The 25638-nt window shown below is 49.1% G+C and overlaps 1 protein-coding gene across 3 annotated transcripts in view; it reads left to right on the top strand.

Moving 5' to 3' along the window:
* The window catches only part of plek (pleckstrin), a 198585-nt gene that overhangs the window by 23844 nt on the left and 149103 nt on the right, over positions 1–25638 (top strand). For 2 of the 3 annotated variants that reach the window (XR_008726511.1, XR_008726512.1), the window contains exons 3-9: positions 895–1076; positions 1829–1920; positions 3290–3474; positions 7192–7296; positions 8400–8483; positions 9518–9593; positions 10849–11682. Coding sequence is in view for 1 of the 3 variants with exons in the window: in XM_055665390.1 (XP_055521365.1) it covers positions 895–1076; positions 1829–1920; positions 3290–3474; positions 7192–7296; positions 8400–8483; positions 9518–9593; positions 10849–10988 (864 nt within the window). In the remaining 2 variants the exon portion in view is untranslated. Of the gene's footprint in view, positions 1–894; positions 1077–1828; positions 1921–3289; positions 3475–7191; positions 7297–8399; positions 8484–9517; positions 9594–10848; positions 13154–25638 lie in introns of those variants that run through there. The other variant, XM_055665390.1, reaches the window with a different exon arrangement.

Raw genomic sequence — 25638 nt, 5'->3', positions numbered from 1 at the left:
CTCAACTACCCTCTGTGGCAGAGAGTTCCAGAGATTCACCACTCTCTGTGTGAAAAAAGTTCTCCTCATCTCGGTTTTAAAGGATTTCCCCCTTATCCTTAAGCTGTGACCCCTTGTCCTGGACTTCCCCAACATCGGGAACAATCTTCCTGCATCTAGCCTGTCCAACCCCTTAAGAATTTTGTAAATTTCTATAAGATCCCCTCTCAATCTTCTAAATTCTAGAGAGTATAAACCAAGTCTATCCAGTCTTTCTTCATAAGACAGTCCTGACATCCCAGGAATCAGTCTGGTGAACCGTCTCTGCACTCCCTCTATGGCAATAATGTCCTTCCTCAGATTTGGAGACCACTGCACGCAATACTCCAGGTACTCACCAAGACCCTACAACTGCAGTAAAACCTCCCTGCTCCTATACTCAAATCCTCTTGCTATGAAAGCCAACATACCATTCGCTTTCTTTACTGCCTGCTGCACCTGCATGCCTACCTTCAATGACTGGTGTAGACACCCAGGTCTCGCTGCATCTCCCCCTATAATCGGCCAATTTAGTAAGGATCTGAACCCGGGCCACCAAAATGGATAGCGCATGTATCCACAGCAAACTCTACCGTGCCAACATTTGCCCACTCATGCTGCTGGTTTTTAGTTGGTCCTTCCATTAGTCTCGCCCTCTTCTTCTCCCACAGCCTTCCGCAAACTTGGAGATGTTGCCTTCAATTCCCTCATCCAGATCATTAATATATATTGTAAATAGCTGGGGTCCCAGCACTGAGTACCGGTCACCGGCGCGGAAATCTAGGCCTCCCTCCCAACGAAGTTTTTGTCTTCGCATTTTCATCTTCGCAAGCGCCATTTTTGAAAAAAAAGAGTAACGCCGCTGTTTATTGTTAGTTTGTCTTCAAGTTTCGTACGGATAAGAGTCAGGAGCATTACCTGCAAGCCTCACACGGTGAGGAACGGGATGCCTGGGTGAAAGACATGAAGAGAGCCATCCAGTTCATCGAAGGTGGCCAAACGTTTGCCCGCAAGTCCACCAGGAAGTCCATCAAGTTGGCCAGTGATATTAACTTGGGGTAAGGACCTCGATCGATCTGTTTTATCCATCTTTACGTCTGCAGGTTGGGTGGATGTGTATTTGGTTTAATTTGGTGAGACAGCACTGATTTACAGTAGACAATGGACAATAGGTGCAGGAGGAGGCCATTCGCCCCTTTGAGCCAGCACCGCCATTCAATGTGGTCATGGCTGATCATCCCCAATCAGTACCCCGTTCCTGCTTTCTCCCCATATCACTTGATTTTGTTAGCCCTAACAGCTAAATCTAACTCTGTCTTGAAAACATCCAGTGAATCGGCCTCCACTGCCTTCTGTGGCAGAGGATTCCACAGATTCACAACTCTCTGGGTGAAAAAGTGTTTCCTCATCTCAGACCAAAAAGTCCTACCCCTTATTCTTAAACTGTGTGGCCCCTGGTTCTGGACTCCCCCAACATGGGGAATATTTTTCCTGAATCTAGCCTGGCCAATCCCTCAGTTAGATTGACCTTCCCGAGGGTGAACTCATGGAAAGCAACTGGTCCGCATGTAATTCCTCGCCGTGTCCTTAAGGAACTGCGCCAACCAACTGGCGGGATGCTCACGGACATCTTTAACCTCTCCCTACTCTGCTCTGAAAGGTCAGGGATATGGGGAGACTGCAGGAACGGGGTACTGATTGGGGATGATCAGCCATGATCACATTGAATGGCGGTGCTGGCTCGAAGGGCCGAATGGCCGACTCCTGCACCTATTGTCTAGTGTCTAAACCTTGTTCTCCCTCCACCTAGCGCGTTATACCACTCCATGAAGGACCCTGAGACGGGCGTGAAGGAGCACAAGTTAAATAAAGATAAGAAGATCTTCAATCACTGTTTTGCAGGTAAATGTTCATGAAAGAAACCAGTTTCCATCTTGATAGTTCAATGGCTCAACCCTAGCTATATGGGTCACATCTGTATGGGTCACATCTGTATGGGTCACATCTGTATGGGTCACATCTGTATGGGTCACATCTGTATGGGTCACATCTTATTTCTGCGTACATTACACACGTGGACACCGACATTTTTGCCGCCATTTATTCAAAGTCCAAAGTCAGGTCGGCCCGCTGCTCGCTGTACTGGAGGGGTTCCCGCAAACCCACGTCCCTCTCCTCTCCTCTCCTCTCCTCGCCCGGCCATCTTAGTGTCCCCACGGGCACCTCCTGCAGCCGACCTTGAAGGTGCGGGGGGGGCCATTACCCCGGTTCACCCTCCCACCTGCCGTCCATCCTCGTGGCCGACGTCTCCAGCTTCCTCCCGGTTACGCCGACTGACCGATGAGCCTTTGGGCAGGTTTCCCAAAAACCTTCACCTGCAGGGTTGCCAACTTTCTCACTCCCAAATAAGGGACAAAATACGGGACAAATTCCCCGCGGCGATTCGTTGACCGTCTGGGCCGTGTCTGGGTGAATGATGAGTTGGCCCCGGGTGCTGGACTGTACACAAAGCCCAGCCGGCGGGGCCAGCTGAGGAGTTTTGGCCCGGGCCACGTGACGTCGTGCGCAAAGTCCGGCGCCCCGTCCAACTCATGAACCGATGATCGGCCGTGAGAAGGAGGGGGGTGGTGGTGGTGGTGTCGGCGGTCAGCGAAGGTCCGAAGGTCGGACAGCTGGCCGGGCTGCAGACCGACCGACGGGGCCACGGGCGAGGCGCTGCTGCTGCTGCTGCTGCTGCACTCCACGGGCTGCACTACGTTGGGACGTGTGAGGCGGGGCCGGACGTGGCGCTCCGACCCGGCACTCCCCTCGACCCTAGTAGTAGCGGTCAAATACGGGACAAGGGCGGTCCCGTACGGGACAAACCAATTTAGCCCAATATACGGGATGTCCCAGCTAATACGGGACCTTATTCACCTGAGAGACTCAATACAAGATCAGCCTCAGAACTCACATCATTTTTCTAAACTCCAGTGAGTACAGGCCCAGTGCCGACAAACGCTCATCATAGGTTAACCCACTCATTGCTGGGATCATCCTTGTAAACCTCCTCTGGACCCTCTCCAGAGCCGGCACATCCTTCCTCGGACATGGGGCCCAAAATTGCTCACAATATTCCACATGCGGCCTGACCAGCACCTTATAGAGCCTCAGCATTAGCCTCCTTTAATTCTGAGGCTGTGACCTCTAGTCCTAGACTCTCCCACTAGTGGAAACATCCTCTCCACATCCACTGTGTCCAGGCCTCACACTAGTGTGTATTTTGTTGTAGGTTCCTCCGTGATAGACTGGCTGCTGTCTACGAACTTTGTGAGGAATCGGCGTGAAGGCATTCTGCTGTCTGCTGCTCTGGTGTGCGATGGTTATATTCAGGCAGCAGAGGAGAAGAGCAAAGAGGCTGCCGAACAACTGGCCGAGAACTGCTTCCTGGACGACAGTGATGCTTACTATTACTTTGTGAGTGGCTAAAGGCCCCGTCCCAATTGGGCCGATGATTTGGACTCAGCGGCGTGACTCGGCGGCCTCATACGTGTTGGCGCGCGGCTGACGTGTGGGCGCACGGCGTGACTAGTTGCGGCGTGACTACGCGCGGCCTCGGGCGCTACGCGCGGCGCGGCGTGACTACGTGCGCGGCGTGACTACGTGCGGACGCGGCGTGACTACGCGCGGCGACTACGCGGCGTGACATCGTGGGCGCGCGGCGTGACTACGCGTGGGCGCGCGGCGTGACTACGTGTTGACGCGCGGCGTGCCTACGCGTGGGCGCGCGGCGTGACTACGCGCGGCGTGACATCGTGTGGACTCGCGGCGTGACGTGCGCGGGCGGCGTGACTACGTGTGGGCGGGCGGGCGTGACTACGCGGGCGCGCGGCGTGACTACGTGCGGCGGGCGGCGTGACTACGTGTGGACTCGCGGCGTGACTACGTGCGGCGTGACTACGTGTTGGCGGCGGCGTGACTACGTGCGGGCGCGCGGCGTGACTACGTGCGGGCGCGCGGCGTGACTACGTGCGGGCGCGCGGCGTGACTACGTGCGGGCGCGCGGCGTCTCCTCAAGTGTCGCAACCGTTTTTTAGTCGCCGCTGGATTTTGAAATGTTCGAAATCTTTCACCGGCCCTGATACGTCCGTCAATGACACCGGCAGTCGGCGATAAACATCGGCAAGTGGGACAGGCCCTTGATCATCTGGTAGTTTCAGTTTTCGAGGTAATTTCCAGGAAACAGCCCCTTCGTCCCACCCAGTCCATGCCGATCAACCCTCACCCCTACACCAGTTCCAAGTCATCCTAGTTTTGCATCCTACACGCCGGGGACAATTTGCCGGGACCAATCAACTTACAAACCCCCGCGTCTGTGGGATGTGGGAGAAAACCTGCGCACCCGGAGAAAACCCTCGTGGTTCAGTTTAGAGATGCAGCGTGGAAACAGGCCCTTCGGCCCGCTGACACCGTGCCGACCAGCGATCACCCCGTACACTAGCACTATCCCTATCCTACACACTGGGGCCAATGTACACATTTTACCAAAGCCAATTGACCTATAAACCCGCACTTCTTCGGAGTGTGGGAGGAGCACCCAAAGGAAACCCACACTGTCATTAGGGGAACGTGCAAACTCCGTACAGTCAGCACCCATAGTCAGGATGGAACCCTGGCCACTGGTGCTGTAAAGCAGCATCTCTGCCACTGCGCCACTGTGCAACAACATGTTTTATTTTCCTTTCAAAGTTTGACTGCGTTTTGTAGAAGAGTCCAGCAAAAGCAATAAACCCCTGTCCCACTGTACGTGTTCATTCAAGAGCTCTCCCGAGTTGTAAAAAAAATCAAACTCGTGGTAAGCACGGAGAATGAACGTAGCGGGTACGTCGGAGCTCGGGGACGTCTCTTAGTGGCTCGTAACGCTAACGGCAGGTACTCGGGAAGACTCGTGAAGATTTTTCAACATGATTACAAATGTCCACGAGAGCCCTGAGTACCGACGAGCGGCCATTGCCGTAAATCTCCGAGTTCGAATCAGGGCAAACTCGGGAGAACTCTTGGAATGAACTCGTACAGTGGGACAGGGCTATTAGGCTTGTAGCAAAAGCCAGCAAAAGCCTGAGGTGCAGAGTATGGTTCTGTACATCTCTCATTCACTCTCTGCAACTGATGTACTGCACAGCAGAGGAACAAGAGCTTTGATCCACAACATCTGTGCCCAACATGATGATAAGACCATCACTAATCCACCTATCCACATCTCTCCATTCCCTACATACCCATGTGCCCATACAAAAGTTTCGACGTTAGCGTGGAAACTTCAGCCCACCATGTCCGTGCCGACCGGCCTCCACCCCGTACACTAGCGCCATCCTACACACACTAGGGACAATTTACAGAAGCAGTTTAACCGAGTAACCTGCAGACCGTTGGAATGTGGAAGGAATCCGGAGCACCTGAAGAAAGCCCACGCAGTCCAGACAGCGCCCATAGTCCGGATTGAACCCGGGTCTCTGGCGCTGAGAGGCAGCAACTCTACCGCTGCGCTACTGTGCTATAAACTGTGCGTTTATAGACCTGGCATGCAACAGCAAGTAAGAATCCCATTTTCCCATTGTGGGTACACGTTGCAATGAAACACTGGTCATTGTTGATGATATCCCCGCCACGTGTAACCACTGTATACTTGTCAATGACAGGGTTATGGAGGAGATTTGCATTGCCTGTGATTTCTCACCCTTGCTGTCTGTGACATTAGCAATAAGGTTATGTTTAAGAAGGAACTGCAGATGCTGGAAAAATCGAAGGTAGACAAAAATGCTGGAGAAACGCAGTGGGTGAGGCAGCATCTACGGAACGAAGGAGTAGACAACGTTTCGGGTCGAGACCCTTCTTCAGTGATGTGGGGGGCGGGAAGAAGAAAGGAAGAGGCGGAGACAGTGGGCTGTGGGGGAGCTGGGAAGGGGAGGGGAAGGAGGGAGAAAGCAGGGACTACCTGAAATTGGAGAAGTCAATGTTCATACCACTGGGGTGTAAACTAAGCGAAATTTGAGGTGCTGCTCCTCCAATTTGTGGTGGGACTCACTCTGGCCATGGAGGAGGCCCAGGACAGAAAGGTCGGATTCGGAATGGGAGGGGGGGAGTTGAAAGCCATAGATGTTGCCTCACCCGCTGAGTTTCTCCAGCATTTTTTTCTACCTTAGCAATGAGGTGAAGTTGTTTTAATTCTGGAGAGGTTTGAACAGAAAGAGGCAAGAGTCCAGAGTGTTTTATTGTCATGTGTCCCAGATAGAACAATTACATTCTTACTCACTGCAGCACGACACAATATGGAAACATAGTACACTGTAAACAATATGATAAACGGGAGAGAATAAAGTTCAGTGTGTGTATACATACACATACTAATACACATATATATAGATCATATATATACGCAAATAGAGCAACGATAGAAGTATAGAAGTTGGGAGGTCATGCTGCAGTTGTATAAGACGTTGGTGAGATATTGTAAAGCTTGAAAGGGTTCAGAGATGATTTTTACGAGGTTGTTGCCAGGACTAGAGGGTGTGAGCTACAGGGAGAGGTTGAGTAGGCTGGGTCTCTATTCCTTGGAGCGCAGGAGGATGAGGGGTGATCTCATAGGGGTGTATAAAATCATGAGAGGAATAGATCGGATAGATGCACAGACTCTCTTGCCCAGAGTAGGGGAATCGAGGACCAGAGGACATGGGTTCAAGGTGAAGGGGAAAATATTTAATAGGAATCTGAGGGGTAACTTTTTCATACAAAGGGTGGTGGGTGTATGGAACAAGCTGCCTGAAGAGGTAGTTGAGGCTGGGACTATCCCATTGATTAAGAAACAGTTAGACAGGTACATGGATACGACAGGTTTGGAGGGATATGGGCCAAACATGGGCTAGTGGGACTAGTGTAGCTGGGACATGTTGGCTGGTGTGGGTAAGTTGGGCCGAAGGGCCTGTTTCCACACTGACTCTAAGACTCTAAGAATAAGAATAATAGTCTATGTAGTTCAGAGCTTATTTGGAGGTTGTAGTGTTTAATAGCCTGATGGCTGTGGGGAAGCAGCTGTTCCTGTACCTGGACGTTACAGTCTTCAGGCTCCTGTACCTTCTCCCCGATGGCTGGGATGAGATGAGTGTGTAACTGCGATGTGTTTCCACCCATTTACAGGCTGACAGTGGCTTCTTCAGTGAAGGAAATTCAAGTGACGATGAAGATGTTTTAAAGGCGGAATTTCGAGGCGTTGTTATCAAGCAAGGATGCCTGCTGAAACAGGTGGGTAATGCATTGCTGTATCTGTGTTGCACAGTCATAGGAGGATGAGAATCATTCACCACCGCAGTAGTACAGGAGTGAAGAGTTGTAGATGGTCTACCATAGTGAAGGTATCCCGGTTAAAGATGAACCCTCGGCTACACAACCGATAATCCAGTCACTCCCTAGTTTTCCAAATAAAGTTGACACACTTGGATGGTCACGGTGGCACAGCGGTAGAGTTCCTGCCTTACAGTGAATGCAGCGCTGGAGACCCGGGTTCGATCCTGACCACGGGTGCTGAACATATGGAGTTTGTATGTTCTTCCCGTGACCTACGTGGGGTAGAGTACCTGGGGGGGGGGGGGGGGGGTTTGTGTGGCAAGGGACGAGTTGACCAAGGATTTTACGGAGGGAGCAGTCTCTGCGGAAAGCGGAAAGGGGTGGAGATGGGAAGACGTGGCCACTGGTGGGATCACGTTGGAGGTGGCGAAAATGTTGGAGGATTATGTGTTGTATGCGACGGCTGATGGGGTGGGAGGTGAGGACAAGGGGACTCTGTCCTTGTTACGACTGGGGGGAGGGGAGCAGGAGCGGAGCTGCGGGATATCGAGGAGATCCTACTGAGGGCATCATCTATGATGGAAGAGGGGAACCCCCATTCCCTAAAGAATGACGACATCTCCGATGTCCTAGTAGATATATCTAGACTACATTTCTTCCCACCCTGCTTCCTGTAAAGACTCTGTCCCCTACTCCCAATTCCTCCGTCTACGCCGCATCAGCGCCCAGGATGAGGTGTTCCATACCAGGACATCCAACATTTTATCTCTGTTTACTTGGTTGTTACCTTCTCCCAGCTAACAATAATCTGTTCATTGATCTCCATCCCCTCTGTCCTGTTTTCACACCTTGCACTTCCTTATCTATGTCTCTCCCTCTCCCCTGACATCAGTCTGAAGAAGGGTCTTGACCCGAACCGCCACCCGTTCCATCTCTCCAGAGATGCTGCCTGTCCCGCTGAGTTACTCCAGCATTATGTGTCTATCTTCAGATCTTGAGAGGGTCACCACTCAACACATCGTGCTCGGAAAAGTTGACGTGACTATTTTATTTTTAAACAGGGTCACAGGAGGAAAAACTGGAAAGTGCGGAAGTTTGTGCTCCGTGACGACCCTGCCTACCTGCACTACTACGACCCCGCTGCGGTACGGCTGGAGGGCTTTTTAAGACAGTTATCTCTCTTTGGGGTCAATACACAATGCATCCTCCTCTCCATCCATAAGATGCACCTTGGGAAAGGAGTTTCTTTAGTCGGAGGGTGGTGAATCTGTGGAATTCATTGCCATGGATGGCTGAGGAGGACAAGTCATTTGTTGTTGTTAAGGCGGAGATTAACTAATTGATTAGCATGGGTGTCAATAGACAATAGGTGCAGGAGTAGGCCATTCGGCCCTTCGAGCCAGCACCGCTATTCAATGTGATCATGGCTGATCATCCACAATCAGTACCCTGTTCCTGCCTTCTCCCCATATCCCCTGACTCCACTATCTTTAAGAGCCCTATCTAGCTCTCTCTTGAAAGTATCCAGAAAACCGGCCTCCACCGCCCTCTGAGGCAGAGAATTCCACAGACTCACAACTCTCTGTGTGAGAAAGTGTTTCCTCATCTCCGTTCTAAATGGCTTACCCCTTATTCTTAAACTGTGGCCCCTGGTTCTGGACCCCCCCAACATCAGGAACATGTTTCCTGCCTCTAGTGTGTCCTTAATAATAATAAACCCTTAATAATCTAATTTGTTTCAATGAGATGCCCTCTCATCCTTCTAAACTCCAGAATGTACAAGCCCAGCCGCTCCAATCTATCAACATGTGACAGTCCCGCCATCCCGGGAATTAACTTTGTAAACCTACGCTGCACTCCCTCAATAGCAAGAATGTCCTTCCTTAAATTAGGGGACCAAAACTGCACACAGTACTCCAGGTGTGGTCTCACTAGGGCTCTGTACAACTGCAGAAGGACCTCTTTGCTCCTTTTCTCAACTCCTCGTGTTATAAAGGCCAACATGCCATTCGCTTTCTTCACTACCTGCTGTACGGGGGTTTGGGGGAGAAGTCATGAGAATGGGGTTATGAGGGAGAGATAGATCAGCCATTGATTTAATGGCAGAGTAGCCTGGATGGGGGCAAACGGCCTAACTCTGCTCCCGTCACTTGTCAACTTGTGACCTTTGCCTTCACAGGGTGAGCAGGACGAGCCGCTTGGGTCCATCCACCTCCGCAGCTGTGTGGTGACCGCTGCAGATGACCACCCGGACGGTAGGTGTCCCCGTCACCTGATGTAGGGGAGACAAGGGCAACAGCCCAGAGAGAGACCTCTATGTTTGGTTCATCACGGATCATGGAACAGCACAGGAACGGGCCCCTCCGCCCACAGTGTCCGTGCCGTACATGATGCCGTTACACTAATCTCCTCAGCCTGCACGTGATCCATATCCCTCCACTCCCTGTATACCCACCAGCCCATCCAAAAGCCTCACAAACGCCACTATCATATCAGCCTCCACCACCACCTCCCCTGGCAGCGCGTTCCACGCCCCCCCACCCTCTGTGTAAAATAAATACCTGCCCCACAAAACTTTTGCCACATATTGTGGCTTTAAAGAGGCCCATGGATATACATGGACAATAGACAATAGGTGCAGGAGTAGGCCATTCGGCCCTTCAAGCCAGCACCACCATTCAATGTGATCATGGCTGATCATCCCCAATCAGTACCCCGTTCCCGCCTTCTCCTCATATTGTGATTGGATATGGATTAAATGCAGGCATGGCATCATGTTCAACACAGATATTGTTCCATGTTTAAGAAGGAACTGCAGATGCTGGAAGATTGAAGGTACACAAAATTGCTGGAGAAACTCAGCGGGTGCAGCAGCATCTATGGAGCGAAGGAAATAGGCGACGTTTTGGGCCGAAACCCTTCTACAGACTGAAGAAGGGTTTCGGCCCGAAACGTCGCCTATGTTCTTCGCTCCATAGATGCTGCTGCACCCGCTGAGTTTCTCCAGCAATTTTGTGTACCTTTGTTCCATGTTTAGTTTAGTTTGGATTAGCGATACAGTGCGGAAACAGGCCCTTCGGCCCACCGTGTCCGTGCCAACCAGCGATCCCCGCACAAGAACACTACCCTACACACACACACACACTAGGGGCAATTTACATTTAGAAAGCCAATTTACCTACAAACCTGCACGTCTTTGGAGTGTGGGAGGAAACCAGAGATCTCGAAGAAAACCCACGCCGATCACGGGGAGAACGTACAAACTCCGTACAGACAGCACCCGTAGTCGGGATCGAACCCGAGTTTCTGGCGCTGCAAGCGCTGTAAGGCAGCGACTCTACCGCTGCGCCACCGTGGCCACCAGCACAGAGAACATGTTGTATGTTCTTTTCCCAATAAGGATCTTTGATATGGACTCCTCTGATGGTTTTTCACTGGTGAATCGTCAATGTTCTCACCGAGTGTGCGGTAACTTTGGGAATTGGCTCTGACGAAGAATTTTCTTTGCAGGAAAGAAATCGGACGTTCGGGGGAACCTGTTTGAGATCATCACAGCGGATGAGGTGCACTACCTGATGCAAGCTGCCACACGCGAGGAACTCACAGAATGGATCAAAGTCATTAAAAAAGTGGCCATGAGTGGGAAATGAAGGCAACGTTAAAACAATGAAGGATGGCCAATATTCTAGGGCAACTCAAGATATGTTGTAAAGATGTGTAGTATTAACCCCACACTCAAATATTTAACCCTTTATCAACCACATAGTTTAGTTTACTGCCATGTGTACCGAGGTACAGTGAAAAGCTTCTGTTGCGTGCTAACCAGTCAGCAGAAAGACAGTCTGAGGAAGGGTCTCGACCCGAAACGTCACCCAATCCTTCTCTCCAGAGATGCTGCCTGTCCCGCTGAGTTAATCCAGCTTTTTGTGTCTGTATTCACCAGAAACATAGAAACATAGAAATTAGGTGCAGGAGTAGGCCATTCGGCCCTTCTAACCAGAAAGACAATACATGATTCGAATCGAGCCATTTAAAGTGTGTAGGAATGTTGCTGTGGGTTTAGCGATGTATGAGTGTGGTAGATATAATTGTGGAACTGCTTGTGTGGCTAGCACGCTTATAGTCTCCTGGGCTGCGCGCCCGCCATCTTGGAAACATCATCAACTATGACTGATCACTGCTATAAATAAAACCCTGCCTTGTGAATATTTCTAACCTAGTACAGAAATTGGCCAGCTGTATTTCATTTCCTGTTTATTGTTGCATGCCTCATTAACTTTCTATTTTCGGATAGGTATTTCCAAAAGCATACAAGTTAAGTTCAGTTTAGGCAATAGACAATAGGTGCAGGAGGAGGCCATTCGGCCCTTCAAGCCAGCACCGCCATTCACTGTGATCATGGATGATCATCCCCAATCAGTACCCCGTTCCTGCCTTCTCCCCATATCCCCTGACTCCGCTATTTTTAAGAGCCCAATCTAACTCTCTCTTGAAAGCCTCCAGAGAACCGGCCTCCACCGCCCTCTGTGGCAGAGAATTCCACAGACTCACAACACTCTGTGTGAAAAAGTTTAGTTTATTGTCACGTGTACCGAGGTACAGTGAAAAGCTTTTGTAGCGCGCTAACCAGTCAGCGGAAAGACAACACATGATTACAGTCGAGCCATTCACAGTGTACAGATACATGATAAGGGAATAACATTTAGTGCAAGGTAAAGACAGCAAAGTCCGATCAAGGATAGTCCGAGGGTCACCAATGAGGTAGATAGTAGTTCAGCACTGCTCTCTGGTTGTGGTAGGATGGTTCAGTTGCCTGATAACAGCTGGGAAGAAACTTATAGCTAATATTGTCTGATGTTGATGAGTCAGGTATATACGTCTGCAACTGATTCAGTTAAGAAGTGATGTGATTTATATTAATCACTCATCATGCTTTGCTTACGGTGTCTATTTTGTAAAGTCTAAAGCAAAACTAACACGTATTATTATCACGTGCACCGAGGTACAGGCTTCTTCTTCTTGCGTGTGGCGTGTGGCATGTGGCGTGTGGCATATGGCATGTGGCGTGCACAGCCTAAAGTTGTAGGACAACTTGTTCTGTTTGATCTTATTTGATTGTGCACACCGGGTTGATTGCATTCGTCGAAACAAGGCGGACTACGTGAAGGTTGCAATCTCCCCCCCGCCCCGAGGTACAGTGAAAAGCTTTTTATTGGGTGCTAACCAGTCTGCGGAAAGACAGTACATGATTACAGTCGAGCCATTTACAGTGTACAGCTACATGATAAAGGGAATGATGATAAAGTCCGATCAAACATCTTCCGAGGGTCTCCAATGAGGTAGGTAGTAGTTCAGCACTGTGATATAGTTGTTGGTAGGATGGTTCAGTTGCCTGGTGATAGCTGGGAAGGATGAAAATATGTGGCCCATTAGTTAGATTGCACCAAGCAATTATGCTGATGTGTGGATCCAAACCTCAACCTCCCCTTCCCCCTACATTCCTTCCTCTAGCTTCACAATTTGCAAGTCTTCAATCCTTTTGTCTCACTCCTGTCCATTCATTGCTGGCCTTTGTCCAACCATCTGTCTGAGGAAGGGTCCTGACCCGAAACGTCACCTATCCACGTTCTCCGCAGATGCTGCCTGACCCGCTGAGTTACTCCAGCACTCTGTGAAACGTCACCTATCCATGTTCTCCGCAGATGCTGCCTGACCCACTCAGTTATGGTGCAACAGCATCTATGCAGCTAAGGAAATAGGCAACGTTTCGGGCCGAAACCCTTCTGGAAATAGGCAACGTTTCGGGCCGAAACCCTTACGGAGTTACTCGAGCACTCTGTGAAACGTCACCTATTTCCTGTAGCTCCATAGATGCTGCCTGACCTGCTGAGTTACTCCAGCACCAATTTGTTGCCTTTACTGTGATTTTTCCTCACAATCATAACTATTTCACCTTAAAGATCGTGTATTGTATTTTTTTGTATTCTTGTATGTTTGTAACGCAGCTTCAACAGTTCCTTGTGAATCCTGCGGTCTTGAAACACAGAGGGACAAATTGTTAAACATAATTTGACACTCAAACCACAGCGGGAAATGTTCAGGAAGGAACTGCAGATGCTGGTCTACACCGAATATAAACATAAATAACTGGAGTTACTCAGCGGGGCAGGCAGTGTCTCGGGAGAGAAGGAATGGATGACGTTTTGGGCCTGAACTTCTTCTTGTGTTTGGGGCAGGAGAAGTTATGTAAAGCCCTTCAGGTACTGTAGCCAGTTCTACGGCAGCCTGGTGTTGCCATCCGGCTTGATGTCCGCAGGTGCCCGCCCTAAAAATGGGCATGCTCCAGGTTGGCGCCAAACCGCAGCGACTGAGGTTGCATTAGGGCTGCAAGCTGCGGTGACAGAGGCTGCATTAGGGCTGCAAGTTGCAGCGACAGAGGCTGCATTAGGGCTGCAAGCTGCGGTGACAGAGGCTGCATTAGGGCTGCAAGTTGCGGTGACAGAGGCTGCATTAGGGCTGCAAGCTGCGGTGACAGAGGCTGCATTAGGGCTGCAAGTTGCGGTGACAGAGGCTGCATTAGGGCTGCAAGCTGCGGTGACAGAGGCTGCATTAGGGCTGCAAGTTGCAGCGACAGAGGCTGCATTAGGGCTGCAAGCTGCGGTGACAGAGGCTGCATTAGGGCTGCAAGTTGCGGTGACAGAGGTTGCATTAGGGCTGCAAGCTGCGGTGACAGGCTGCATTAGGGCTGCAAGCTGCAGCAACAGAGGCTGCATTAGGGCTGCAAGCTGCGGTGACAGAGGCTGCATTAGGGCTGCAAGTTGCTGTGACAGAGGCTGCACTATTCCTGCTGCTGTCTGTTTGTTGTCATTGGCCTGACTAAGGTCAGTTGACAGGGCTCACCACGGGGAAGTCGACAATAGACAATAGGTGCAGGAGTAGGCCATTCGGCCCTTCGAGCCAGCACCGCCATTCAATGTAATCATGGCTGATCATCCCCAATCACTACCCCGTTCCTGCCTTCTCCCCATATCCCCTGACTCCGCTATCTTTAAGAGCCCTATCCAGCTCTCTCTTGAAAGTATCCAGAGAACCTGCCTCCACCGCCCTCTGGGGCAGAGAATTCCACAGACTCACAACACTCTGTGTGAAAAAGTGTTTCCTCATCTCCGTTCTAAATGGCTTACCCCTTATTCTTAAATTGTGGCCCCTGGTTCTGGACTCCCCCAACATCGGGAACATGTTTCCTGCCTCTAGTGTGTCCAAGCCCTTAATAATCTTATATGTTTCATTGTGATCCCCTATCATCCTTCTAAATTCCAGAGTATACAAGCCCAGCCGCTCCATTCTCTCAACTTATGACAGTCCCGCCATCCCAGGAATTTGACAACATTATCCCCTTTGGGTCTGAAGAAGGGTCTCGACCCAAAACGTCACCCATTCCTTCTCTCCAGAGACGCTGCCTGTCCCGCTGAGTTACTCCAGCATTTAGTGTCTACCTTCGGTATAAATATGTTTCCTGACTGGTGACCATTTGCAACATTAAATAAAAACATTTCTGAGTTCTGTTGGAATGTATTTAAAAATTCTTGAGTTACTGCAGAATTAAATCTATTTCCCATTATACACAGAGGGTGCAAAATTAGGGAGGAAATAGTGACGGGATATTTGAACAAGACCACTGTCACATTATTTTTTTGATACAAAATTATTCTGTAAACAAATTTTAAATTAAAAAAAACAAAACGTGAATTACATTTTTCCTCGAGCTCTCAGTCTGAAGAAAGATCTCGACTCGAAACGTCGCCCATTTCTTCTCCACAGATGCTGCCTGACCCGCTGAGCTACTCCAGCACTCTGTGTCTATGTGAGGAAATGTTCAGACACTTACACCACAATGGCTACAAGCTGCAACTCTTTGAGATGTGGGAGTTACATGTTTTGATGCCCTCTGATACACAGCCCAATAAAATGATTCCTCCTTGAAGATTCGATGGAGACATTGTTGTTCACTGGACATCCTTCAAACAGTGTATTTCCACTATTTCTCTAATCAATATTGAAACATAGAAACTAGGTGCAGGAGTAGGCCATTCGGCCCTTCGAGCCTGCACTGCCATTCAATATGATCATGGCTGATCATCCAACTCAGTATCCTGTACCTGCCTTCTCTCCATACCCCTGATCCCTTTAGCCACAAGGGCCACATCTAACTTAAATATAGCCAATGAACTGTATGCACCTGTGTTTCATGGTGTTATGTAGAATGTGCAGTGCTGTAATAAGGGAATGGCATGGTGTTCCAAGATCAGAGAATCCATGTTATATCATGCCCAGCGGCATATTCTGGCTGTTGTAGCCGGTATTAATGTGGCCTCCAATACATCGGCGAAACCAAGCATAGACCAGGCGGCCATTTTGCCAAGTACTTTAGGGCAGCACGATGGTGCAGCGGTAGATTTGCTGCCTCACTGTGCCAGAGACACGGGTTCGATCCCGACGACGGGTGCTGTCTGTATGCAGTTTGTACGTTCTCCCTGGGACTGCGTGGGTTTTCTCTGGGTGCTCCGGTTTCCCCCCACACTCCAAAGACCCGCAGGTTTGTTGGTTAATTGGCTTCAGTAAAAATTATAAATACTTCCCTGTTTTCTCTGTCCCTGGATCTGGAGGTGTGCGTTTGTTTTCACACTTCTGTACCTCCTGCCCGATGGGAGAGGGGGGAAGAGGGAGTGGCCAGGGTGAGACTGGTCGTTGATGATGCTGCTGGCCTTGCCGAGGCAGCGTGAGGTGTAGATGGAGTCGGTGGAAGGGAGGTTGGTTTGTGCGATGGTCTGGGCTGCGTCCACAATTCGTTGCAATTTCTTGCGGGTCTTGGACGGAGCTGTTCCCAAACCGAGCTGTGATGCATCGCGATAAAATGCTTTCTACGATTCATCTGTAGACGTTGGTGCCTCTTTGTCTAAACCACATTTGCTTATCCCTCTGTTCCATTACTCCCCATGCATTTATCCAGCTTTCAACCTTTGGTTTTCCCTTGACACCAGGAAACTGTGAGGGGCAGGGTCCTGCTTATCTCCGGCAGGGAATGTTTGCGGGAATAGCAACATATTTCTGGGCATCCTGGTGCTACAATACAATACAATACAATCAGTTTTATTTGTCACATTGCACATAAAGTGCAAGTGAAATGAATTTGTCAGCAGCGGTACAATGAGAAAGAACACACAATACACAATTAAAAAAATTAACACAAACATCCATCACAGCATTCATCACTGCGGTGGAAGGCACAAAATGTGGCCACTCCTCTTCCATTTCCCCCCGTGGACAGGACCAGAGTCCAGAGTCAGTCCAGAGTCGGCTCTTCCTCACCGGAGACCGCGGCTTTAGGTTGGTGTAGGCCGCAGGCCGGCGGTGGAGATTTAAAGTCCCCGCCGCAGCCAGAAGCACCGTAGACTGCAGGGCCCAGCGGCAGAAACTCCCCTCCAGGGGTGATGTTAAGTCCACGTCTGGTCCGCGGTAGAAGTTGGCCGCGTGCCGGTGGTGGAAGCTCCTTCTTCCCCCGGGTCCCCCACGAGGGATCCCGGGCTGTAGACGCCGCGCCAGCTGGAGCTCTGCAGACCGCGGCTTCAGGCTGCCGACTGCCCCGGGCCAGTGAAACGGAACGCTCCCCTCCACCGAGCCCCAGCGAGGGCTCGCCCGCTCCACAACGAGAGTCCACGCTGCGCCCGCCGCTGAAGCCCCGAGCGCGTCTCCGGGAAAGGCCGCGCCGATCCTTGCTGTTAGGCCACGGGGGGGGGGGCGACCTGGAAAAAAGTCTCCTCTCCATGGAGGAAGCGACCGAGACGGTTTCCCACTCACCCCCCCACACACACCCCCACACACACACCCCCACACACACCCCCCCCACACACACCCACACCCCCACACACACCCCCCACACACACCCCACACACACACCCCCCCCACCCACACACACCCCCCCCACACCCACACCACCCCCCCCCCAACACAAAAACACACAAAGAAACACAAAATACATACTTTAAAACATACTAAAAAAACAAAAAGAGTTGAAAAAAACGGACACGCTGCTGACAGGGCGCCGCCGAAACGCCTCCCATTCAGTCTCCCCATAGACGCTGCCCGTCCCGCTGAGTTACTCCAGCTTTTTGTATCTAAGGTCATTTCACATCTGCAGTTCAGTATTTCTGGTGTCAAAGCAATGTCATCTTCTGTTGCCGGTAGGGCCAGTGGAGCAGATATGTGTAAACCCCTTCAGTCCCGCTGCATATCACCATAGATAATAGACAATAGACAATAGGTTTAGGAGTAGGCCATTCAGCCCTTCGAGCCAGCACCGCCATTCAATGTGATCATGGCTGATCATCCCCAATCAGTACCTCGTTCCTGCCTTCTCCCCGTATCCCCTGACTCCACTATCTTTAAGAGCCCTATCTAGCTCTCTCTTGAAAGTATCCAGAAAACCGGCCTCCACCGGCCTCTTAGGCAGAGAATTCGACACTCACAACTCTCTGTGTGAAAAAGTGTTTCCTCATCCCCGTTCTAAATGGCTTACTCCTTATTCTTAAACTGTGGCCCCTGGTTCTGGACTCCCCCAACATCGGGAACACGTTTCCTGCCTCTAGCGTGTCCAAACCCTTAATAATCTTATATGTTTCAATAAGATCCCCTCTCATCTTTCTAAACTCCGGAGTATACCCAGCTGCTCCATTCTCTCGGCATATGACAGTCCCGCCATCCCGGGAATTAACCTTGTGAACCTACGCTGCACTCTCTCAATAGCAAGAATGTCCAATGGATGATGTTTTGTGTTCTGAAGAAGGGTCTCGACCCGAAACCCCTCCCATTCAGTCTCCCCATAGACTCTGCCCGTCCCGCTGAGTTACTCCAGCTTTTTGTGTCTAAGGTCATGTCACATCTGCAGTTCAGTCCACTTCTGCATCTATTCGCTAAATGTCCAGCTTTCATCAATGTCTAAAGGTGCATCCATGTCCATCGGGCATGCAATCTATCACCGAATGCCAATGGCATGCTGAGCAATTCCAAATATTCAAAACCTTCTCAGCGAACCCATTTCTGCTCTTGTCACTATTACAATGTTTAGAGATACAGCATGGAAACAGGGCCTTCGGCCCATCAAGCCCACGCCAGCCATCGCCCACTCCTTCACACTAGGGGGCCGATGAACCTACCAACCCGCACGCCTTTGACCACGCGGTCACACAGGGAGAACGTGCAAACCCCACACAGGCAGACAGCGCCCGTAGTCAGGATTGAATCCGCGGTGCAAAGGAGCTGCTTTTGACTTTGGAGATACAGCGCGGAAACAGGGCCCTCGGCTCACCGAGACCGTGCCGACCAGCGATCCCCGTACGCTAAAGGCCCTGTCCCACTGTATGAGTTCATTCAAGAGTTCTCCCCAGTTTAAAAAAAAATCAAACTTGTGGTAAGCAAGTAGAATGTACGTAGCGGGTACGTCGGAGCTTGGGGTCGTCTCTCAGTGGCTCGTTACGCTAACGGCAGGTACTCGGGAAACACGGTAAGCTCGTGAAGACTCGTGAAGATTTTTCAACATGTTGAAAATTGTCCACGAGAGCCCCGAGTACCCACAAGCGGCCATTACCGTAAATCTCCGAGTTGGAATCAGGGGAAACTCGGGAGAACTCTTGAATGAGCTCGTACAGTGGGACAGGCCCTATTACACTGACCTACCCACCAGGGACATTTATCTGTGCCATTGTGCTGCCCTTACAGTTGATCTTTATCACAGGCATTCAGGGGTTACATATTTACTGCAACTGAACACAGCTTGTAGCAGGAAGAGCTGAAGCCAAGTGCTGCATCTAGCAACCTCCACATCATTAGACGTGTGTGACTTTGATTCCCAGGCCTCATCAGTATGCCAGCAGATGGGACTGGTGACAGTGAAGCTGCCTGTATTCCCACAGGCTGCGTATATGTCACTGGTAAACAACCTGGACAAAGGAAAATAAAAAGATGCAGAGTTTTATATCCCCTTGGAGTTGCCTTTCATCTCATTTGTTGCAACATCACATCGACATTGCAGGCCATTCCATATCACCGTGTACGATGTTGTTGGATAGTAATAGACTATAGACAATAGACAATAGGTGCAGGAAGAGGCCATTCGGCCCTTCGAGCCAGCACCGCCATTCAATGTGATCATGGCTGATCATCCACAATCAGTACCCCGTTATAACGTTATTGATTTGAAACATATAAGATTATTAAGGGCTTGGACACGCTAGAAGCAGGAAACATGTTCCCGATGTTGGGGGAGTCCAGAACCAGGGGCCACAGTTTAAGAATTCATTTCGTTGTCTCTGTACTGTACACTGACAATGACAATTAAAATTGAATCTGAATCTGAATCTGAAGAATAAGGGGTAAGCCATTTAGAACGGAGATAAGGAAACACTTTTTCACACAGAGAGTGGAGAGTCTGTGGAATTCTCTGCCTCAGAGGGCGGTGGAGGCCGGTTCTCTGGATACTTTCAAGAGAGAGCTAAATAGGGCTCTTAAGGATAGCGGAGTCAGGGGATATGGGGAGAAGGCAGGAACGGGGTACTGATTGGGGATGATCAGCCATGATCACATTGGATGGCGGTGCTGGCTCGAAGGGCCGAATGGCCTACTCCTAAACCTATTGTCTATTGACCTTACGCTGGCCTTCCGTGGAGCTTTCTCCCACATTATCCCCCTGATTCCTGCTGCTTGGAGGCTCCAGCACAGTTCTGCATGGGGTAGAAAGAAAATAACACACACACAGATATCACCAATCTCTTCTGTAGATCAAGGGAATAATGTCACACAGTATTGAAACAGGCCCTTTAGCCAAGCATGACAAGATGTTCCCAATGTTGGGTGAGTCCAGAACCAGGGGCCACAGTCTTAGAATAAAGGGGAGGCCATTTAAGACTGAGGTGAGAAAAAACTTTTTCACCCTGAGAGTTGTGAATTTATGGAATTCCCTGCCACAGAGGGCAGTGGAGGCCAAGTCATTGGATGGATTTAAGAGAGAGTTAGATAGAGCTCTAGGGGCTAGTGGAATCAAGGGATATGGGGAGAAGGCAGGCACGGGTAATTGATAGGGGACGATCAGCCACGATCACAATGAATGGCGGTGCTGGCTCGAAGGGCCGAATGGCCTCCTCCTGCACCTATTTTCTATGTTTCTATGATAAGATGCCCCATCTACACTAGTCCCACCTGCCCGCAAGTGACCCAAATCCTTCTAAACCTGTCCTATCCATGTACCTGTGCGAATATCTTTTAATTGTTGTTTGCGGAATAGAGTCGTAGAGTGACACAGAGCGGAAACAGGCCCTTCGGCCCATCTTGCCTACACCGGCCAACAATGTCCCAGCTACACTAGTCCCACCTGCCTGCGTTTGGCACATATCCTTCCAAAACTGTCCTATCCATGTACCAGTCTAACGGTTTCTTAAACGTTGGGATAGTCCCAGCCTCAACCACCTCCTCTGGCAGCTTGTTCCATACACCCATCACCCTTTGTGTGAAAAAATTACCCCTCAAATTCCTATTAAATCTTTTCCCCTTCACTTTAACCCAGGCCTCTGGTCCTCGATTCATCTACTCTTGGCAAGAGAATCTGTGCATCTACCCGATCTATTCCTCTCATTATTTTATACGTATCTATAAATCACATCCTCCTGCGCTCCAAGGAATAGAGTCCCAGCCGACTCAACCTCTCCCAGTAGCTCACACCCTCGAGTCCTGGCAACATACTCGGAAATTTTCCCTGTACTCTTTCCAGCTTGACCACATCTTCCCAGACTGATTCCTGGGATGTCAGGACTGTCTTATGAAGAAAGACTGGATAGACTTGGTTTATACTCTCTAGAATTTAGGAGATTGAGGGGGGATCTTATAGAAACTTACAAAATTCTTAAGGAGTTGGACAGGCTAGATGCAGGAAGATTATTCCCGATGTTGGGGAAGTCCAGAACAAGGGGTCGCAGTTTAATGATAAGAGGGAAATCTTTTGGGACCGAGATGAGAAGAACATTTTTGACACAGAGAGTGGTGAATCTCTGGAACTCTCTGCCACAGAGGGTAGTCGAGGCTAGTTCATTGGCTATATTTAAGAGGGAGTTAGATGTGGCCCTTGTGGCTAAGGGGATCAGGGGGTATGGAGAGAAGGCAGGTACGGGATACTGAGTTGGATGATCAGCCATGATCATATTGAATGGCGGTGCAGGCTCGAAGGGCCGAATGGCCTACTCCTGCACCTAATTTCTATGTTTCTATGTTTCTATAACATAGTGCCCAGAACTGAACACAATACTCTAAATGCAGTCTCACCAAAGCCTTATATAACTCCAACATGACCTTTGATACTCAAATATTAATGTTACATATGGAATTAATTGCCACAGATGGCTGTGGTGGCCAAGTCAATTGATAATTTTAAGGTGGAGATTGACAGGTTCTTGATCAGTAAGAGTGTCAAGGTGTATGGGGAGTAGGCACTGGAATGGGGTTGAGAGGGAAAGATAGATCAGCCATGATTAAATGGCAGAGTAGACTTGATGGGCCGAACGGTCTAATTCTGCTCCTAGAACTTATGAACGTAAGGGCCTGTCCCACTTAGGCAATTATTTAGACGACTACAGGAGACTAGGCTGCCACCACATGTTTGCCAGGGTGTCGCCTGTACGGTCGTGAGTCGTCTCCTCAGTCGCCCAAAGAATTGTAGCGTCTTTCTGGTCGCCGCCGGGTTTTGAAAAGTTCAAAACTTTCCAGCGACAGTCGGTGACCGTGAGCTTATCGTACGTCTTCTCCCGACGCGGGCGCTGTCGTTGTTGTCGCCAGGATGACGTAGGTTGTCGCTGGTGCTGACGTCGGTGAATTCCATGGTCGTAGTCACCGGCAGTGGCTGAATAAAATCACCTAGTGGGACAGGCCCTTCATAGTACATACCTCCTCTGGGAGCTGGTTCCATACACCCACCACCCTCTGTGTTAAACACATTGCCCTTTAGACAATAGGTACAGGAGCCGGCCATTTGGTTTAGGTTCCTATTACATTTTTTACCCTCTCACCGTAAAACCTATGTCTGAGGAAGGGTTTCAGCCCGAAACGTTGCCTATTTCCTTCGCTCCATAGATGCTGCTGCACCCGCTGAGTTTCTCCAGCATTTTGATGTACCTTCCTCTGATTCTTAATTCCCCTAACTTGGGTGAAAGTAAGTAAGTAAGTAAGTTTATTGGCCAAGTATTCACATACAAGGAATTTGCCTTGGTGCTGCGCCCACAAGTAACAACATGACTTACAGTGACAGTTACGAATGACTCAGAAAACACAAAACATTAATAATAATAAAACATTAACGATAAAAGACCATTGACCAAGCATGTGAACCAACAAAATACCAGATGAAAGGGAGACTCAAAGGGAGGAAAGACTGTATTTGCTCTATCTATCTATCTATCTATCTATCTATCTATCTATCTATCTATCTATCTATCTATCTATCTATCTATCTATCTATCTATCTATCTATCTATCTATCTATCTATCTATCTATCTATCTATCTATCTATCTATCTATCTATCTATCTATCTATCCCCTTCTAGTTTTAGTTTAGTTTATTATTGTCACGTGCACCAAAGTATAATGGAAAGCTTTTATTTTGTTGCGAGCCGTGGTCATATTGAATGGCGGTGCAGGCTCGAAGGGCCGAATGGCCTACTCCTGCACCTAATTTCTATGTGCTATCCAGTCAGCGGAAAGACTATACATGACTACAATCAAGCCATCCACAGTGTACAGACACAGGATGAAGGGTATAATGTTAGTGTAAGATAAAGATTATCCCTCATCCTCCTGCGCTCCAAGGAATCGATTCTGAGCCTGCCCAACCTCTCCCTGTAGCTCAGGCCCTCGTGTCCCGGCAACATCCTCGTAAATCTTAGTTTAGTTTGGTTCAATTTAGTTTAGTTTAGAGATGCAGCGTGGAAGCAGGCCCTTCGACCCACCGAGTCCGCGCTGACCAGCGATCCCTGCACTCTAATGCCCCTGTCCCACTTAGGAAACCTGAACGGAAACCTCTGGAGACTTTGCGCCCCACCCAAGGTTTCCGTGCAGTTCCCGGAGGTTTTTGTCAGTCTCCCTACCTGCTTCCACTACCTGCAACCTCCGGCAACCACCTGCAACCTCCGGGAACCGCACGGAAACCTTGGGTGGGGCACAAAGTCTCCAGAGGTTTCCGATCAGGTTTCCTAAGTGGGACAGGGGCATTACACTATCCTTTGCATAATATACCAATGCCAATGAACCTACAAACCTGTACATCTTTGGAATTTGGGAGGAAACCGGAGCACCTGGAGAAAACCCACGCAGGTCACGGGGAGAACGCACAAACTCCGTACATACAGCAGCCGTGGTCAGGATTGAACCAGGGTCTCTGGCGCTGTAAGGCAGCAACTCTACCGCTGCACCATCTTGTCTGCACTGTCTCCAGCTTAACATCATCATTCCAATAGCAAACTGAGTTTGTCAAGCTTGACGAAATACCTTATTGAGGAAACTATTGTGTCATGCCAAGTTGCGTTCAACACTCTCTTATTTCCCAATGTTAAATAAGTCTCTGTAAAGACATGATCTCTCCAAATATACTTTTCCTTTGCAACCTGTCAAGTTTGACAACTTATAATTTTAAAAATATCCTAATGATATTTCTGGGTCTACAGTGTTGCATCTGATGATAACACATTGACTAACTTACTGATTCATACATTCTGAAGTTCTTCAGCTAAACTAATGCTATTTTGAGAAATAATGATCTGGCACTTGCAAAACTCTTGCACAAAACTGGATGTGAGTTGTGTAAATAGACACAAAGTGCTGGAGTAACGGGACAGGCAGCATCTCTGGAGAAAAGGAATAGGTGCGTTTCGGGTCGAGACCCTTCTTTAGAGTGAGAGTCAGGGGAGAAGGAAAGTAAAAGCATGAGCAGGCACAAAGAACAATTAAATGTTCATATGCATAATGAAAGATCGATAAGGAACCAATTATATCATAAGATCAGAAGGGCATAAGTGATAGGAGCACAATTAGGCCATTTGGCCCATCAAGTCTACACCAACATTCAATCATAGAAACATACAGTGCCCTCCATAATGTTTGGGACAAAGACCCATCATTTATTTATTTGACTGTACTTTACAATTTGAGATTTGTAATAGAAAAAAAATCACATGTGGCTAAAGTGCACATTGTCAGATTTTAATACAGGCCATTTTTATACATTTTGGTTTCACTATGTAAAAATTACAGCATCACCAGAGAAGACACCCAGCAACTGGTGATATCCATGAATCGCACACTGTCATTGCACGCAAAGGACATGCAACAAAACACTAAACATGACTACTTTCATTTACACTACATTGCTGTGTCCCAAACATTATGGTGCCCTGAAATGGGGGGGGGGGGGTAATTTGTAATTTGTAAATTAAATTAAATTACTGCTGTAATTTCTACATGGTGAAACCAAAATGTATAAAAATCGCCTTTATTAAAATCTGACTGTGAACTTTAACCACATGTGATTTTTTCTATTACAAATCTCAAATTGTGGAGTACAGAGGCAAATAAATAAATGACGAGTCTTTGTCCCAAACATTATGGAGGGCACTGTAAAAACAGAAACATAGAAAATAGGTGCAGGAGGAGGCCATTCGGCCCTTCGAGCCAGCACCATATTCATTGTGATCATGGCTGATCATCCACAATCAGTAACCCGTGCCTGCCTTCCCCCATATCCCTTGACTCCACTAGCCCCTAGAGCTCTATCTAACTCTCTTTTAAATTCAACCAGTGATTTGGCCTCCACTGCCCTCTGTGGCAGAGAATTCCACAAATTCACACCTCTCTGGATGAAGAAGTTTTTCCTCATCTCAGTTTTAAATGGCCTCCACTTTATTCTTAGACTGCGGCCCCTGGTTCTGGACTCTCCCAACATTGGGAACATTTTTCCTACATCTAGAGTGTCCAATCGTTTTATAATTTTTAATATGTTTCTATAAGATCCCCTCTCATCTTTCTAAATTCCAGTGAATACAAGCCCAGTCTTTCCAATCATTCCTCATATGACAGTCCCGCCATCCCGGGAATTAACCTCGTGAACCTACGCTGCACTCCCTCAATAGCAAGGATGTCCCTCCTCAAATTAGGAGACCAAAAATGCACACAATACTCCACATATGGTCTCACCAGGGCCCTGTACAACT

The sequence above is a fragment of the Leucoraja erinacea genome, unplaced genomic scaffold (assembly GCF_028641065.1).
Source record: "Leucoraja erinacea ecotype New England unplaced genomic scaffold, Leri_hhj_1 Leri_121S, whole genome shotgun sequence".
Classification (NCBI taxonomy): domain Eukaryota; kingdom Metazoa; phylum Chordata; class Chondrichthyes; order Rajiformes; family Rajidae; genus Leucoraja; species Leucoraja erinaceus.
This window is presented reverse-complemented; position numbering and strand designations above follow the sequence as displayed.